This window comes from Falco rusticolus, chromosome 10 (assembly GCF_015220075.1).
Source record: "Falco rusticolus isolate bFalRus1 chromosome 10, bFalRus1.pri, whole genome shotgun sequence".
NCBI classification, from domain to species: Eukaryota; Metazoa; Chordata; class Aves; order Falconiformes; family Falconidae; genus Falco; species Falco rusticolus.
The window spans coordinates 8354452-8371898 of record NC_051196.1 but is presented as its reverse complement, the minus strand read 5'-3'; the positions used below and the strand labels follow the sequence as shown (position 1 = coordinate 8371898).

At 40.8% G+C, this 17447-nt stretch overlaps 1 protein-coding gene across 2 annotated transcripts; it reads left to right on the top strand.

Annotated features, from left to right (window-relative positions):
* The first annotated feature begins 503 nt into the window (after positions 1–503).
* Positions 504–12208, top strand: TMEM41B (transmembrane protein 41B). Of its 2 annotated transcripts, none has more exons than XM_037402200.1 (7): positions 504–684; positions 2055–2172; positions 3312–3440; positions 5186–5279; positions 6165–6269; positions 8201–8339; positions 9211–12208. In XM_037402200.1, the coding sequence occupies exons 1-7, from the start codon at positions 603–605 to the stop codon at positions 9378–9380; spliced, it is 837 nt and encodes a 278-aa protein (XP_037258097.1). In that variant the 5' UTR covers positions 504–602; the 3' UTR covers positions 9381–12208. The 2 variants fall into 2 exon arrangements, with proteins under 2 accessions (XP_037258097.1, XP_037258099.1); XM_037402202.1 differs by lacking the exon at positions 504–684 and adding an exon at positions 1947–1968.
* The last annotated feature ends 5239 nt before the right edge of the window (positions 12209–17447 follow it).

Genomic DNA, 17447 nt, shown 5'->3' with positions numbered 1-17447 from the left:
TTCCCCGGGAAAAGAAAAGCAATCTAGCTCATTCCGCACAGCACGTGGAAGCCTTCTTCTCGAAAGTGAGGAACACTTGCGAGGGAGGGGGCTCGAAAACCCTGAAAACCTAGTTAAAAATTACGTAAGATTCCCACGGCCCCTCAGCCGAGGGAAGGCGAGCGGCAGACACACCTCACCCGGCGGCCTGCAGGCACCACGGCATCTACTGCCAGCGCAGGAGGCCGAGCTGCGGCGCCGGAGACCCCCGCACCGCATTCACGCCTATTGCGCGCTCTACCGTACAGACCCACACGGACGTTCCCAAAAGGCAGAATTACCGTATTTACTATCGCTACCCCACCACCGCATTTCGCGACGTGGAGCCCAACACGTGCTCCCGTATTTCACGGCGCAGGAGCGCCAGCCCGTAGTTACCCCTACACTAGCGGCGCTCCGGTGAAGCGCATGCGCCGCGCGGCGTCGGGGGCGGGAGCGCGACCGCGACCCGGTGGGGTGAGGAGGAGCGGCCGGGCCCGCCTCCTTCCCGCGGCTCTCGGTGCCGGCGAGGCCTGCCCCGGCCTGGATTCGCCGGCCGGCGGGCCCCGGGGTAGCGCGGAGCCATGGCGCAGCGGCGTGCGGCGGAGCGCGGGCCTTGCCGGGCGGCGGCGGAGAGCGCCAGGCACCAGCGGCAGCTTCTAGAAGGTGCCGAGGGCTGGGGCGGCGGGGGCCCCCCGGGGCTGGGGGGCGGTGCGGGGGGAGCGGGGCCCGGCAGCCCCCCGGCAGCCCCCCGCCGCGGGGCCGGAGTGGGCAGCAGCTCGTCCCCCGCTCATGAGCAAACACGCGGGGGCTCCTCCTGTGTGTGTTGTCCCACCGCCGGCAGGGCTGGAGCACAGAAAGTGGAAGCGGCAGCAGGGGCAGTTCGCTGTGTTTCCCTTCTTCGTCCTCTTAAGTTATTGGTTTTGCTTTTCTTTTTTTTTTTATGTTTTTTTTTTTTTCTGGAGAAGATGTCACTAAAATACTCGCCGGTGGGGCATTCACGCTTGTAACTGCTACGTAGATGCCGCCCTCGGCCTGAGCAGAGCCAGCGCCCACCTGTGGTGTCACGGTGCCCTGGGAGGGACAAGCGTTAAAGCGAGGGCAGCTGGGTGCCCGTCCCGTCCCGGGGGTGCCCGTCCCGCCGCCTGTCACCGCAGCGAGGTGGCCGGTGCCCGGGGTGCCGGTGCCCGGGGCGCCCCGGTGCCGGGTGCTGTAAGGGTGCACGCACTGGCGCCCCAGTGCGGGTGCGGAGCTGGTGCTGTTTATCTCGCCGTTTAAAATTCTTTGTGCGTGTGGCTGCATTTGTGCTGACCAGTGTGTTGCGTGTGTATGGTCACCTCGGTAAAAATCTGAAGAAGAGGGCTAAAATGTAATTGTGTCCCTTAATGTACTCCCATTGCTTCCTTTACAGAAAGTAAAGGCTACTAAAAACTTGTATGTCCAAGTGAAGTCATTTTATATGAGTGCAAAAGATACGTAATTCCCAAGTCTGAAAACTGTCATCTTTATACCCCCAACTAGTGTGTGTCTCCCTGTGTTTTCTCCTGTTGTGTCTCGCCTAACTGGCTAGTGCCTGTGCCTGCTTCTCTTTTTTAAGAGGAAATAAAAATAAAAACCTGTTTATGAGCACGTTTCAAAGTTGCATTGCACGTACTGAAGGTTTAACTGCAACTTAAATCTCTAGTTGACCGAACTGGCAAAACGTTTCTGGCAAAAAGGAAAAACTGTGTGTGGCTCGCTTTGGTTTGGTCCATTTTTCTCTTTACAAATGTAATTGAGGCTTAAATTATTACAGATCATAAAAGTTGACTTCTGTGGGATGCTTGCCAGGAACTTCAGGTTTGCTTGAAAGCTTTCAGGAAATGTGAGCAATGTATTGTGTATGTTATTGAAAGCATCGGTGGGAAGATTGTGTCTGCAGAGAGCTTACCTTAATGTTTCCTTAAAAGTGTAAGTTTGAAATCTGTTGTAAGATGTGAGGCTTTTCATTGTTGTTTTGGTTTGTGGTTTTTAACTTTGTTTTTGTTTCATTTCAGGGAAAGCTCAGGCAGAAGGTGGATCAGCACGGACATCACTTCTTATTTTAGTGTCCATCTTCTTATCAGCTGCTTTCCTTATGTTTCTGGTATATAAAAATTTCCCACAACTTAGTGAGTAAGTATGTTAAGAAAGATTGATTAATTTGCTTTTTGATATCAAATAGTAGAGGAGCCTACATGGGGTTAAGTGATTTTTAAACTGATGTGAGTTAATTATAGACATAATGTTATTTTTCTAAAAAGGGAATTTGAATTTATAACCTAGAATGTCAGGATACAGTTAATACTGAAATACTAACCAGTAGGAGCTGTGTAAACAGAGTTGTGCTTGACCTAGGGTTCCTGTTGCACAGTTGAGATACTGTGTTTTGAAAAGTTACCCCCTGTCACATGAGCAATGGTAACTCGCTATGCTCTTACTCTTATGTTGAGAGCCAAAACATGCTTGGCTAGGCCTAGGTTTACTTTAAAATTCGTTGTGCACTGGTATAACTGGAGGCTGTCATCAAAAGGGGACATCCCTCTTTCTTCATACCTAAGCCTTGCTTTCCCTTTATCTCCTAGAAAAAAACACCACCTAGAGTTGCATCTATTACTCGTGTTGGAAAGGTAGATAGTTTGACAAGATGGAAGCCTGCTTTGTCTGACAATTTGCTTTTTTTCTTTTAGTAGTTAATTTTCTCTCTGATTAACTTGCATAACAAGTTCAGTTTGCAACAGTCCAATCACTAAGTCTGATACAGAGGAAGAGAGGACACTCAACTGTGCTGCCCAGGGTTGCACCAGGTTAAGGTGTGACATGACATTCTGCTCTTAAAGCTCTGTTTGTTTGTGAGTTAAAGCTCTGCCGCTCTTGCTGCACTTGAAATGTTATGACCCTGGCGTTGGGGCAGTTACAGTTGGTTTTGGCTGAAATGTTGACTGTTGTTCAGTTGCCAAGGTTTGGTTTGAGTAAATACTTCCTTTTGATCAGTACTTGGTAAGAAAAAAAGCAATCCTAGAAATTAAGCAGATTATTGCAATGAAAAAAAAAAGTTTGCAAATATCTAAAATTGAGGATTTTCTAATACAAAACACTGTAAATATTAAGCGTTATCTGAGAACATTATCAATGATAATTGTGGTTTGTTTGCTGATGTAGTTTAGTGATATACTGTATCTAATTATCTATATATTCAGTAAGTAATTTCATTGTACTGTTCGATTATATTTACCACCATTCCTGCCTTTTTTTTTTTTTTTTTTTTTTCCCAGAGGAGAAAGAGAATGTATAAAGGTTCCTAGAGATATGGATGATGCGAAGGCATTGGGAAAAGTCCTGTCCAAATATAAGGACACATTTTATGTTCAAGTGTTAGTGGCTTATTTTGCCACATATGTTTTGTATCCTTTTTTTGATGTAAAGGGCAGTTTTTATGGAGTCCGTATTTCTCTGGAGAAGAATTGGAAAATATAAACATATAAAGTCTTGATCGTGGGTAAAGAAGGCTAACATACCTAGGCATGTTTATAAATAGACACAAATATTAAAAAAATCTTTTAACTTAGAAACATTTCTTATGTGTTTCATTATGCTTTTTGGGCTGTAAAAAGGGCTTGAGTAGGAGATTGTTGCATGCACTTATAGTAGTAAATGCTACTGGAGATAGGTATGCAGCTTCACCTTGACTGTGTCTGTTAGGAACAATATTTTTAGCTTTAATATTAGATGTGGTCTCATTTTAGTGTTGTGCTAACTTTTTAAATTGCAAACTAAATTGCCAGTTAGTTGATTCTAGAGGAAGACTGAGGCTGCTGCACTGCTCTTCCTTGAGACATTCAAAAGTGCCATATAAGGGTAATTTACAGAATATTTTACAGCATTTTTGAAGGAAAGTGTTTTGAGCCTTCTTTCATCTCTATAGTGCCCACATATGTAAAACAAATCTCTATTTCCCTTTAGGGAGTGCTAAATTTCTGAAGTACTTTCTACCGAAGGAGACACAAAGGCTACCTGTGTTCTCCGTTAACTTCTTTTTCCCCGAGTGCTGCATATATTAATCATTAAACACAGTCTTAACTGGAACACTTAACTAAAGGTTAATAACTTAAAAGCTGTATAAGAGGTCTGTTTCATGGTTTCATGCAGGAGGCTTTCATAACTCGGAGAAAAATTCATTCTGAATGTGCCATTAGTAATTATCCTCTAGCGCCTTCTTTTTAAGTGTAGTTCACGAACAATAGATTTATGAAGAAAATTAAAATGTTAGTTTATATACTAACAAGAAGTAGAACAGAATTGGCTGTTTATTGAACTACCGTAGCAGCTGATGCGATGACATTTACTGTCTCAGCAGTAGGCTGTGATCAGTTGACAAATATGTTACAATTACCTCAGAACCTTGACACTTGCTCAGAAAAAGCTGTACTGGCTGTAATGGACTTACGGAAGATAAATTGGCTTTTTGATATTCCAGTCAATTCAACTCGGACAAAATAGTGTGCGGATTTTTTTTGCTTTATAAGATTTCTGTCCAAAGTGGGCAATACATCATAGTCTCAAGTATGCCTAGCAAGCCTTAAGCTCAACAGCTTGTTTGCCTATACTGCAGAAACTTAATTTTTTGCCTTTTGGAAAAATTTTGACTTAAATTAGAGATCATGTATCCTATGTATCTAGTGATTGCACTGTGCTTGTTTGTAAGGAAGTAGTAGTTGCCTTCATATATGTCAGTCTTCCATGAAACTCACAGTAGTTATGGGCTTGGACAGTTCTGTGAACCTAGCAGGGAGAGTATCTGACATCTGCGTATCTCCAGTCAGCAATGTAAAATCAGAAATATGTGTTCCTTTAATGTCACAATAAATCCCCAGTGTCAATTGTAGCACAGGTAAGGAGGAAAAAAACCCTACAGCTTTTATTATTTAGTGACTTAATTTTGTACGTGTAATGAAGAGTCTACCTCTTGTTTCTCTGGGCTTCTTGTGCTACTCTGCAAATTTATTTTGAAGTAAAGCTCTTTAGAGGCTATGCCTGTTTAAATTCATACTTTTTCAAATTGTAATATGTGTCATGACTGCTTATAAAATTAAGGATTGGGTATCTTTAAAAAAAAAATACCGTTTTTTCTTGACTAAGATGCATCCAGCTTGCAAACATTTGCAATTCCTGGGTCTATATTTCTCAGTATCCTGTCAGGGTTTCTTTATCCCTTTCCACTGGCCTTATTTCTTGTTTGTCTGGTAAGTATGGAAAATAGTGTTTGAAGGCACATATTTCTATCTATTTGGAATGCAACCAAGCATCTGAGCAGCTTGCTGTTTGAAATGTTCAGAGTCTGAGCAAAACAGGTATACTTCAGTTTCTGGGGAATGACTGAGTTCTCATTCAGCTCGCTTGTGAGAATGGCGTTACCCACAAAATTTGCTGTAGCATTGGGTGATGATCTAAAAGGCTAAAACTGTCTTTAAGTTTTCTTAATAATGGAGGCATCTGAGTGTGAATCAGCCAGTTTCCTTTGATTTAAATATTCTAGGAACACTGGAACCTGATCGTAATTTCAGAATATGATTACTGCATTTTTATTACCACACTGCAAAACACATCTGTTTTTAGATGGCTTAAATACTCAAGAAGCTTAATTTAAGATACGAAATGTCTATTATTGAGAAGCTTCAGAAACTGTCATGTACAAAAGATGCAGTCATAATGAGCTTTAGTACATACGAATGAGATAATTGAGTAGGTATGGAGGACCAGATTGATGCATTTTCACATCTGAATCTCTTTGATGCCATTGTGCCTCTTAGTTGCAAAGCTTTCACTGTTCAAAATTGTAAAACTGTGGAATCGCTCAATATTAACTGAAAAGTGATCAACATCGTCTACTTTGAATGTTAAGATTGATCTAAATGCCTTGGAAATGAAGGAACTGTCTTGGGTCAACAGTGTTCTTAGGGAATATGTACATACTGCTGAAGAGCCCTCCAGGCTCAATGGAGGGCCACGTACAAGCAGGCTCTGTGCAGCCAGTGTAGTTAATAAGGATATAAGGCTAAGATTAGTTAGTGTTTCTGCTCATTTGTTCTTTCTTTTCTTTTCTTTTTTTTTTTTCTCTTTTTCCCCAGTGCTCAGGACTTGGAGCTTCATTTTGCTATATGCTTTCATACCTAGTGGGACGTCCTGTTGTATACAGATACTTAACAGAAAAAGCAGTAAAATGGTCAGAACAGGTAAAGTTTCTGGAGATGCTGAAATTTATGATAGAAGATGTGTAGTGGAATAGCATGGAAAGATCGAGGGTATCATGCTCATATATATCTATTTACAGAGAAAGGATTCTGACTTCTTTCTGACACTGTAGGTACTTTCTCTGAGTGTTTTTAAACAGTGGGGAGTATTCCTGATTTTATGGTATTTTCTGTGAGGAAGTTGTTTTTACCCAAGATGAGCTTGCAACTGATAACCCCTTGGTTTAGCTAATGTCAATAGGAAATCTCTCTGGTTTCAATTTAAAGTAATAGCTCTCTAAGACTCAGAACTAATGAAAGCTGGGTTTGTGTTTTTTATAGGGGAAGAAAACCTGTAGCTATATGATTTCAAAAACTTAATTTGAAGATGTTATTGTGGGTGGAGCATTTAGAAACTTTCTCTTACAGTATCTAGTAACATTAGTTTCAGCAAGTGTTATATGTCAGATGAAGTTAAAAACTTTGCAATACAAAATCATAGTGTGATTAGTATTTGACCTCAGGCCTCTTGCTCTGATACTCAAAAACAAGGTCAAACTTTTTTTTTTTTGCAAGTGTGAAGCACAACTTCCTACTGTACTCTGCTCACGATTTGAGGAATGTAAACATATTTTAAACTTGTTCCTCATTAGATAAGATATGGAGCTGTGTATGCATGATTGACCTTATTAAATAGTGTAGTAGCGTTTTGACTCTTTACCCAAGTTAATCTTAATACACAATATAATCTTGAGGCTATTCTCTGAGTACCAAATGGTTACTATTTCCATATTCCACAGAAATGGATGTGATTTAAAATTGTGATTGCACGTGTGGTTCATATCTCACTGTTTCCAGGTTAATTGGGCTAGGTCATGATTGCATTTTGAGGGCTAAGACATTTTACATGGAGGATTAATCAATGTTTAAGGGTTTGCCCTTCAGTAAGATTAAGAAAACCCCACACTGGTACTACTGAACGGTAGCAGGACTTTAGTGTTGCAGTTAAAGCTAAATTTGTGGGGAAGAAGAGGGTTGTGACTGGGGTGAGTTGCTGCATGAGATTTCAGATGGAATTGCAATCAGACCAGGTTTGATTTCAACTGTTTGGGGCCAGGTGGATCATGTTTAGGCTTAGGCTTAGTGAAGGTCTGCCAGGATAGGCCTGAGGTGGTGGATGCTTTGCTATCCTTGTAACTTGATTTGAGGTTAGAGTTCTTGTTTGAAAGGGCTAAAGCCAGGCTGAGAGGAGGAGAGGCTTTGCTGTAATACTAATGTAAAGAGCTGGGCTAGTCTTGAGAATAGAATTAAGACTGGAAATAAAGTTGGGGCTATTGTGGTTTTTCCTGGGTAAATGTTAATGCTAGGCATTCTAGTGTATGGGTAGCCAGGTTTTGCAGCTGTGCTGGCAGTAGCCACCAGGTGAGCTTCAGAGCCATGACCTGGCCCAGTTTCCAAGTGAGGAACACAGTTGCGTTTCAAGTTTGACCCTGAATTAGGATGGAATGGGTTGAGCAGCAGACTTCATTGCTAGCTCCTGCAAAAGCTTTAGGAATAGCATGACGAGCTGGCTGTGTTGGTTGGGCTGCTGTTAGACAGAGGTTGCTGCACTGAAGTTAGGGTCAGGCTGCTGCTGTGCCTGATGGCTTGTTTGCTGTGTAAGTTGGCTGATTCAGAGCACCGTCACCATGCTGTACCGCAGACTGGTATTTCCAGACCAGCTTTGGTGCTGTTTAGCAGGTGATTCAGGGATGACTCAAGGAAGAGTCACTAGTTGTTTAACTGCTTTTTTATGTTTGCAACTTGTAAATTTCTACAGAAATGCACACCACCCCCACCCACAACAAAGCTCTCATAGTAAAATCATTGTGTGTTTTCGAGGCAGGGATTATTTTTTTTTTTTTACTGAATTTGTTTTGCTTTTGTTTTGGCAGGTTGAACGACACAGAGAACACCTCATTAACTACATAATATTTTTGAGAATAACACCTTTTCTTCCCAATTGGTTTATCAATATAACATCTCCTGTAATTAACGTGCCATTGAAAGTATTTTTCATTGGCACTTTTCTAGGTAAGGATTGCGGCTAGTGCACCGCAGGTTGGGGGCAGCGAGGGGGGCTGGTACTGGCCACTCTCTGGGGGCGCTGCTCGGCGGAGGTCGTCGCCTGCTGGGCAGCGGAGAGATTGCACAAGGGTACTAGTTGTGTACTTGATGTGTAGAGTTTGAGCATCGAAAGATTTTAGTAGTCAGGACTGTTCAGGATGAGAGGCAATGAGGCCAGGCTTAATTACATGCTGAAGAAAACGTACGTTATATGAACACTTGGTTCATATCGCTTATGTATTATAACTTTTTGTTCAACTCCATGACTGTAATACTGCTGTGTACTTCTATAAGCTCCTGTTTTGAGCTCAGCATAGTTGTGTGAGGATGTAATGTGACTTTGATCTGGAGGATTGTTTTTCCCCTTCCCACTCCATTTTGTTCATCTTAATGTATCTTCGTAGGAGTGAATTAGTAATTTAACTATTGTAGTGCTAATCACTTTAGTTTTGTAATTGACATATTTTTTGCAAATACTTTTCAATCCAGTTAGGAAATAATCTATATTTTTTTCTTATGAATTAAATAAAATCGATTTGTAGAGACAACTTAAAATCTTCAGATTCTGTAAAGAGCAAAGATTATTTTCTTAGTCTTCTATGTTTGCTTTGGTGTTAAAAATATTAAAAATGGCATTAAACCACTTGTTTTGATAAGGGGCTTTGCCTTTGAGTTTTCTATTTATACCCCTTTTTATTAAAAAAAAGTACAAGGTTACAGTGTCTGAAAATTTTGGTGTTAAAAGTTGGATGACTAATTCATGAATACTTTTTTTTCTGCTCTAACAAACTTGATTTTTCTTCCTTTGTCCTCCTACCCTTCTAATTCCCTGCTCCAGGTGTGGCGCCACCGTCTTTTGTAGCCATTAAGGCAGGAACAACGCTGTACCAACTTACGACAGCAGGGGAAGCTGTTTCCTGGAACTCTGTTTTTGTTCTCATGATTCTAGCCATCCTCTCCATCCTACCAGCTGTCTTTCAGAAGAAACTGAAACAGAAGTTTGAATAAGGATCAAACTGGACCAGAATTTCCCATACTTCATCTCAGGATCAGCACTTCTGATATTTGTATATTTGCTTTTCTATGGGATCTTAAGCAATTAAAGGGGAGGCTTGTAATTGATAAGAATGTCTTTAAATGAACATGTGGCCTAAAATTGAAGGAACTGTGTTAAGAAATGTACTGCTTATAGTTTTGAAACCAAACCGTCAGTGTTTTACTTTGGGAGGGTATGTGTATGGCCCTCAATATGAGAGAAGTGAAAACACAGATGTAACATTTTGCTCTGATTATATGCAGAGCAAAAGTTGTAATGTAGACATAAACTACAGATAATGCTTTCTAAAACTTGCAGGAAAACCCCTGTAATTATTCAGTCCGGTTTTGTAGCATTCTCTATAGGCTTTCATGTGATCTGGTCTGAGTACATTTCTCATCAATATTTCTCTCTCTCTCTTTTTTTTTTTTTTCTCTTTCCCCTTTGGGAGTTCCAAAACAATAGCATAATATAATAACGGTGCTCACTCAGAAACAAAAGTTTTTTGCAGTACTTTAGCTACAATGATATTCTCATCCAGATTGTTTACTTCTATTTATTAGTGCTGTGTGGAATTAAATACTTGAACCTACATCTGCTTTACTAACTGGATTAACAAAGGCAGTGTGTCACATCATTCCCACTTTGTCCTCTGTGAAGTTTTTATTCTGGGAGAGAGTATAGAAAGGGAGAGAGCAGGTTAGAATTTTTATTGTGGCTGGCTGGTAATTTTGCAGTTAGAATTTTAATTTTTTAATGTTGATTCTTTTGCCAATATTTCACTTGCATAGATTTATCCTGCCAATTTAAGAAAATTATTGTGTGGTTATATAAAACTTCCACTTCTCACATGATTTAAAAATGTTTAATTTTAAGCAGTGTAATATTACCATTTTTCAAGCAATATGTAAAGAGTATAAAATTTCCCATTGCAGCTTGATTAGCTAGAAGAAATGTCAGGTGCACAAGTTGGTGCAGCTCTTATTAAAGAGCTGACTCCAAATAATGTTCAAAGCATCATATAACAGAAGGCTCTTGTGTCAGTGTATCTAAAATTGGAAGGATGATTCCATTTGTTAGGTAAGTCAGTAACTGGCAATGGGCAATGAGCTGTGGTTCACTTTTGAGTAGAAGTACGTATATTCATTCATTAAGGTATATAATACCTCCCCTTGTATGCTTATAAATGTTGTAGTTTGTTGTATTGTCAGTGGAATCCCATAAAATGAGGCCCTGATCAGCAAGGAACTGGGGTGCACATTTAAATTTTATCCTCCTGAAACCCATGCTGCTTATATGCTTTAAGTTGGCGCCCCTGAAGTATCTTGCTGAAATGGGAGTCAACACCCTAGCATATGCTCCAATTCAAGGGTTTATTTGTCCGTCTGCTCGTGTTAACTCATCGTATGATATATCATTGAGATGTAAGAGAACAGTTCCATAAATGTGATAATATGAAAGGTACTGGTACCTTTAAAGGGTTTTGTTCCTTTTGTGACATATGTTAATTGACTCCTTTATTTCATCACAGTATTACATGTAAATATATAGTAAATATAATTGATACACTATTTGTCTTTTATTTAAATCTGAGCTGCACAGTAAATGGTATTTTTTACATAGGTAAAGGGATTCATATCACTTCGGTTTGCAAGTTTGTTGTAAGATCATTTAGCTTCAGCAATTGTTATTTAGAATTTACTCTAAAAGTGTACTTGATTGGCATTTAAAACTGAACAGTGATTACTTTTATTGCTGCGGCTCTCATCTCAGAGGTCATCGTCTACCCAGGGGATTTATTCCATAGTAAACTTGGGTGTGAATTTAATTGTTGGGAGCAAGTGTCCCCTGGACTATGGAGTTTGAAGTTGCTGTAGATCCAGCCTACTTTTCTGCATAGTTAATTTTTCATGCAGATGAACTCGCACAATAAATTACCTACTACTTATTGTCCAGTGGCTTTTCTCAAAATTTGTGTCAATTTCTGGTCAACAGATACTGTTGTAAAATCCCTTCCATGCTATATAAAGCCAATGTTTTGGTGGAACGTTGACACTAAAGAAAGAATTGAACTATGTTTCAGTTTAATGTGAAGCGTGCTATCGCTTGACATTTTCAGAGGTGTATTTCACTGTGTTGGTGAGATCAGAATATGTTACTGAAACTGTTGTGTTTCAGCCATAGACTGTGTTCCCGTCACAGTGGCTAAAAGCCCAAGACCTTAAAAAGGTTGAAAATAAGGTTCTTTTCCTTCTGCACCATAGCATTTTTTTTAACCTGTACCTTCTGTGTTTATCTTCAGCTGCCAACGGCCTCAGGCAGTTTCCTACCCCATGAGGACTACTTCTGAGGGTTGTGAAGAGTGAGGCAGGCCTTGTGAAAAAGGCACAAAAGCACTGTGCTGTGGGATACTGTACTAGCCTACTCTTTCCTTTAGGGAATCCAACAATCGATCCAAGAGGTAGCTGTAACACTTTGACAGGCTACCATGAAACAGCCTGGGAAATCAAGAAGATGTAGCTTGGTTTCTTAACCGCAAGGAATTTTGAGCTGTTAGGTGACCTGTTCATCTTTTGTAATCTTGTGATACCTGCATGACATCATTACTAAATGTCTCTTGCTGTTTGTTAGTAAAGCTGTTATATAAAAAATGAAACATTGTATTTTTGAGTATAATGATCACGCTGAACTTTGCACTAAGCTTCATTTTTTATTAACCTGTTTAAAAGGGATGAGTTCTTAAGTGGTATTTTTAATGACCGATTAAAAGTTCAATGGAGCTGCTAACAGCTGTAGATGAGATTGATTCTGTTTCTACCGTTATTTCAGAACACACAGGTAAACTTGCCTTTTCTGTCTGAAATTAATTTCTCACATACAACAGTAATTTTGAAAAGTTTCTGTATTTTGCACTGGAAGGCAATTGGGTCTAACTTGGTTTTCACCTTAATAGTGTGTCCGGTTTGTGGAATTCTTTTTTTGCCTTGTATAGAAAACTGATGTTGAAAGCTTGCTGAAGGGTTAAGGCGAAAGAAGTGTAAGTTGAGAAGTGACAAGTCTTTCTTTTACATGTTAGTCAACTATGCTATTATGCAAAGTCAAAACACAGTTGGTTTGGGGTTTTTTTGTTAGGCAACTTTGAAGATTTTTGTGTATGTAAAATGCAGTGTGGACTGCTCTGCTTTGCATTAGAACTGAAGTGTGCTGCCTGCCTCACACCATGCAGTTTACTGTGGATTAAGCCGAACAACCAGCAGAATTGACTCAAGCAGGTAGATGGCCAAGAACTTGAAAGACCAAGCAGCTACTGCAGGTACATTTTTACAAATGTGAGGACTAACTGAAATAGAAGCCTTTGTGAGAGTTGTTGCTACAGGAATGAAATTCATACCTTTAGTGTTTTGCAGTAGAAATATATGAAAAAGGGACAAAACAAGAAATACATTTGGTTTAGTTGCTTTATTTTCTTTCATTCTTTAGTAACAGTGGAGTAATAACTCTGGGAATTGTGGGAGTTGAAGCACGAAGAGCCATACCTTCTAGTTAAATTCCTCCATTCAAAATTAAATTTGGCACAGTGAACAAATCTTGTCCCCGTGGTGCTGCACGAGTGCCTGTCCATGCCTTAGCACCCACTACAAAGCCCGTGCCAGAGAGGGAAAGTCAAACTCTCTCCTAAATAGCTGATGAGCTGTTTTTCATAATGGGGGATAATCTGTTCTGCAAGATTACAAAATACGGGAACTCCCCCCCTGGCCCCCTGGCCCCCCAAAGGCTGAAAAGAATTCAGATCAAATTGCAGAAAACTTTCCTTCTGTCATAAATAGTGTGAGGTTTGTGAACTATGTATTTTAGTTTGACGGTGTTAAGAGGGAAATGCAAGACTTTCTGACAGGAGAGCAGGATCTGGAGTGAGCTTTTCAAATTTCCCTGAAAGAGAAGTCAGTTATTCTGATTATTTTTATGACCAGTTGATGTCTTGCAATGACACATTTCTGTCTAACTCACAGCTGGTGGCTTTATAGCTACAGGTCACACACAATGAAAGAAGTTATGGCCTTTTAATACAGGCAATAAATATGAATAAGAGCATAATATGTTTATTAACATACTGTAACTCCCCTTCCTGTTCTTAAAAATATTCCACCTAGTGTAGTAATACGTGTTTCATTGTTTTATAGTGCACAAAGAAGAACCTGGGTCTGGATCGTGAGAGCTGAATCAATGACTGGTGTATGACTGTGTGAGTGGCCTCATAGAAGCTCCTTTCTGTAGATAATCTTCAGAGAACTGTGCTTCTGTACGCCTCTAGGAAGTCAATGATACCTTTGTAGCTTTGAAAGGTTAGATGGAAAGTTAGTAGGCTGCTCTGGAGATGAGTGGTAGTCCCACAGTGGGAAGTGGCTTTTAAAATTCTGCTTTGACATTTATGGTCATAACTCCTGATTTTATTTTATTTTCTTTCCACAAGCTAGTCCTTGAGCAGTTTTATCCAACAATCAAATTTGCAATACTTACTGTACTACGAAGAATTCCGTGCCATGGAAAAGTGTTTTGAGCAGATCACTAAATCACTTGTATGTTTGAGTGTTCTGTGTTGAAATGATTTCTCGTGGGGAGTATCCCAGGCAGGGGCTGGAAGGGCAGAGCCCTGCTGGTTTGTCGCACCGCCTCCAGCGAGGGAGCAGGGCGGGCTGGGGGCAGCCTCAGCCAAGAGTCCTGGCCATCAGGCAAGTCTGAGGTCAAGCCAAAAAGGCAAACCAGCAACACAAGGTCAGCATCGGGTCCAGTAGGGGTAACTGGGTTCTGACACGGGCCTGCAGCCCAACTTAAATGGATCCATGGTTGGTGGGGTTGAGACCCCATCTGAGGCTGGTCAGGGCTACTAAGGCCTGTGGGTGCCCTCAGGACCTTCTTATAAGCAGTTTCTATTTTGATATGCTTGGCTTTGATGGGGCTTATCTGAACTACATCCTCTTAATATCCTCTGATTCCCTTCCATTGTTAAGGGAGATCCTAAATGCTCAGTCTGAATCTAAGCATCTACAGTAAATGAGACATTTTGATACCCAAGCCCTTTGTGGATCTAGTGTCTCAACAAGGACATGTGCCTGTCTGGCCTGAAGTCTTTGAACTTAACCAATGCGTGACCTTGACAATGTCAGTATTCTGCAGCTTCCTGAAAGCCTGTTGGTCATGTGTTTGCCTTGGTCCTGACATCAGTGGTGAAAATCGGGGTATTACCTTCCCTCTTCTTCAAGGTTGATTCTGTGGTCAAAGAACCGTGTAATGATACGTTCAACCTTGTTCTGCTGTGGGGTGCCTGTGCAGCCACTGGGTTGAGTGTCAGGCCTCTCACAAGCAGGAAACATGCAGACCACCTTGAAACTACGGATGTTTTCAAGGCTGTCAGTGCCTTGGCCCTTGCCTCCACTTTGGAGGACTCAGCTTCCTGAGGCTGGGGCACCATCCTCAAAAAGTGGAAGTGAAAGGAGCAGAAACAAATCAGACTCATCTACTTGCCCTCTGCCCTCATGTCTCATATTGACAAGTGGCCTGGAGCCACAGCCCTTTGGAGACTCTGGGGGCCCTTGTAGATACACCTGCACAATGCATGTATGACCTGCTCGCAAGCTGCACCACCAGGTGTGGGCTCCTGGAGCTGGGGAGAAGAGGGACAGTGCTGCATGGGAGCTTAAGAAGCGCTCAGCACCTTGATGTGAGGGTTTTCTGATCTGTGCTCTGATGTGGGAGGATGTGTGTTAGGTGATCTATGTGCAGGCTGTATTCCAGAAGTCCGTAGCGTGGATATTGCTTAAACCAAATTCATTGCCATTAGGCAATCGCAGCCAGTTTCAAGTGTCCAGTTTTGCAGACTGGAGAGGTTTGCTTTAACATTAAGTGTCACTGATGTTTTATTTCTTTTTAAAGAATCCAGGGTAAATATCTTCAAGTTGTTAGAAGATGCCTTGAACAATCAGCACACTGACAACTGTAGCAAACTGTTTATGCTTTGAGCTCTGTTACCTTTCTGTGCTTAGCTCATCTTGGGAAACAGCTGCACAGAAAAAAAGCAGATACCCAATTTCAGACTTGTTTCAGTTCTCAGAGCAGTGCTGAATGAAACTAATTTGCTGTTGGGGTTTCCTACTTACTGCTTATTAAACAAACTCTTCCAATAATCATGATTGTGATTGTTGGCAAAATAAATGTGAATTAACTAGTATGAGGAATGATTATGATATGTTCACATTAAGTTCTGTCTTCATGATTTTAAAAAGACTTTTATTCTCTTTGACTTAAGGTTTGAGCTTGAAAATCCCAGTCTTTGCCATTGAAAACAGCAGATGAATCAACAGTGATAGTCTTGCCAAAGACAATGAATCTTCTAAATCACTTCCTATTTACTAATATATCTTTACGATTCTCTGGCTAAAGAGTCATAGTTTCGACAGTTTTCACAATTCCACAGATTTATTTTCTCAACATCATGAAGAATACTTTCAAGAATTGATAATGCAGAGTGTCATTGCCTTACTCAAGGACATCTAAGGCATTTGCAAAGTTTGCTGACAAAATTGACGTACTTTGGGTGTTTTCTGTGATGGGAACATTGCTCATGAATACTGACAGATTAAAGCTACTGACCTTTGATTTTTATGTCACAGATGCTGCTTGTGGTCACTAGGCAAGAGGATTTAAAAAATTAAGTAATTGGTGGGGGAGGGGGTATATATAATGGAAAAGAGTCTTTGACAAAACGTGAGGAGAAAGATCTCACTGTTTGAGTACAACCACCGGATGCCTAGATTTAAGACACTAGACTGCAAGCAGGCTGGGAAGGCAGAGAATTTATCTGACAAAGTACGAATGAGCTTTTCACAGCAAAAGTTGTGGTGATTTTTATCTGTCTTGATTAATTAACCTTTTGTTGATTCTGGTTCATGCAGTTCCTTCCTTCTTGTAGCAACTCAAAGCAGATCTGAATTTCTTAGTCTGAGAGTCTCCTATTTCTTGTCCCCTACCATGTTGCATAGCGAGGCGTGTATGCATTTGAATATTGCCGCTCAACATCACTTTTGATAGTCCTTTGCTTGCTTACTGGCCCATCTAACTGTATTTGCTGGAACAGTTAAAGTACAAGTAAGTACAGTTTGTTATTTCCCCATTTTACTCTTTATTTGACACCCCTGCACCCCACACCATTTTCTGTGCTGTTTCCCTAGACTTTTCTGGCAAGTCTTTCTGAGACCCTCAGGCTAGGACTTTTGTTTCTAAGGGTTAAACTACAGTTCAGGCTTACTCAGAAGTCTACCACATGCTGAATACGTTGTCCTTTGCCACATCAAAAGCAGACCGAGAAGCAAAATGTGTGAAAAATGCCTAGAGAACATAGCATAATAAAAGCAGCCAGATTTAGTTAGTTATGTTCTCTTGATGCTGTCTTCCGTAAACTACCAGGCAGGCTCAACATAATCTAAATGTATGTGCTTACTGTAGGGTTAACCTGAGACTTTCCTAATATTGCTCCTAATTATCCTGCTATCTTTATTGAAATCTCCCTCTCAAAAGTTGAATGGTCGGAACCATCAATCAAATCTAACCAATACTTCCATTGAAAACCCATTCTGTGACACATAGAGTCTTAATCAAGTGAATACTAATAGTACCAGCGCTTCTTTCAGTTATTCCTATTTCTGAGAAGGATGGAAAAGTTCTTCACAATTCGCTGGGCCAAATGGCATAAGAACTTAGGTATTGTTCTGCAAAAGGCTGTAGACCCTTGGCAGTGAAGTCTTGCATGTGCTGCTCTCTCTTGTGCATGCAAAGTACTCTGTGTGTCCTGGCAATGTAATCTCCAATATGTGAAGTTTCACATGCCTGATAGCGTGTTGAGTTAATTAGTGTCTGATGAATTCAGTATTATGGATGCAGCCTTCACTACTTGGGCAGTTCTAGGTAACAATCCTAAAAGACTGAAAAGTTTGAATTTCTCCTAAGCCCTGCAAGATAGGGAAGAGTTCTGATGTGAAAGCCAT

What these genes read in the sequence shown, in the direction of transcription:
- TMEM41B (XM_037402200.1), top strand. Translation starts at nt 603, where the DNA reads ATGGCGCAGCGGCGTGCGGCGGAGCGCGGGCCTTGCCGGGCGGCGGCG. An exon ending in TATTTTGCCACATATGTTTT is followed by an intron (nt 3,441 to 5,185) that starts GTATCCTTTTTT and finishes AGATGCATCCAG; the next exon opens with CTTGCAAACATTTGCAATTC. An exon ending in CAGTAAAATGGTCAGAACAG is followed by an intron (nt 6,270 to 8,200) that starts GTAAAGTTTCTG and finishes TTGTTTTGGCAG; the next exon opens with GTTGAACGACACAGAGAACA.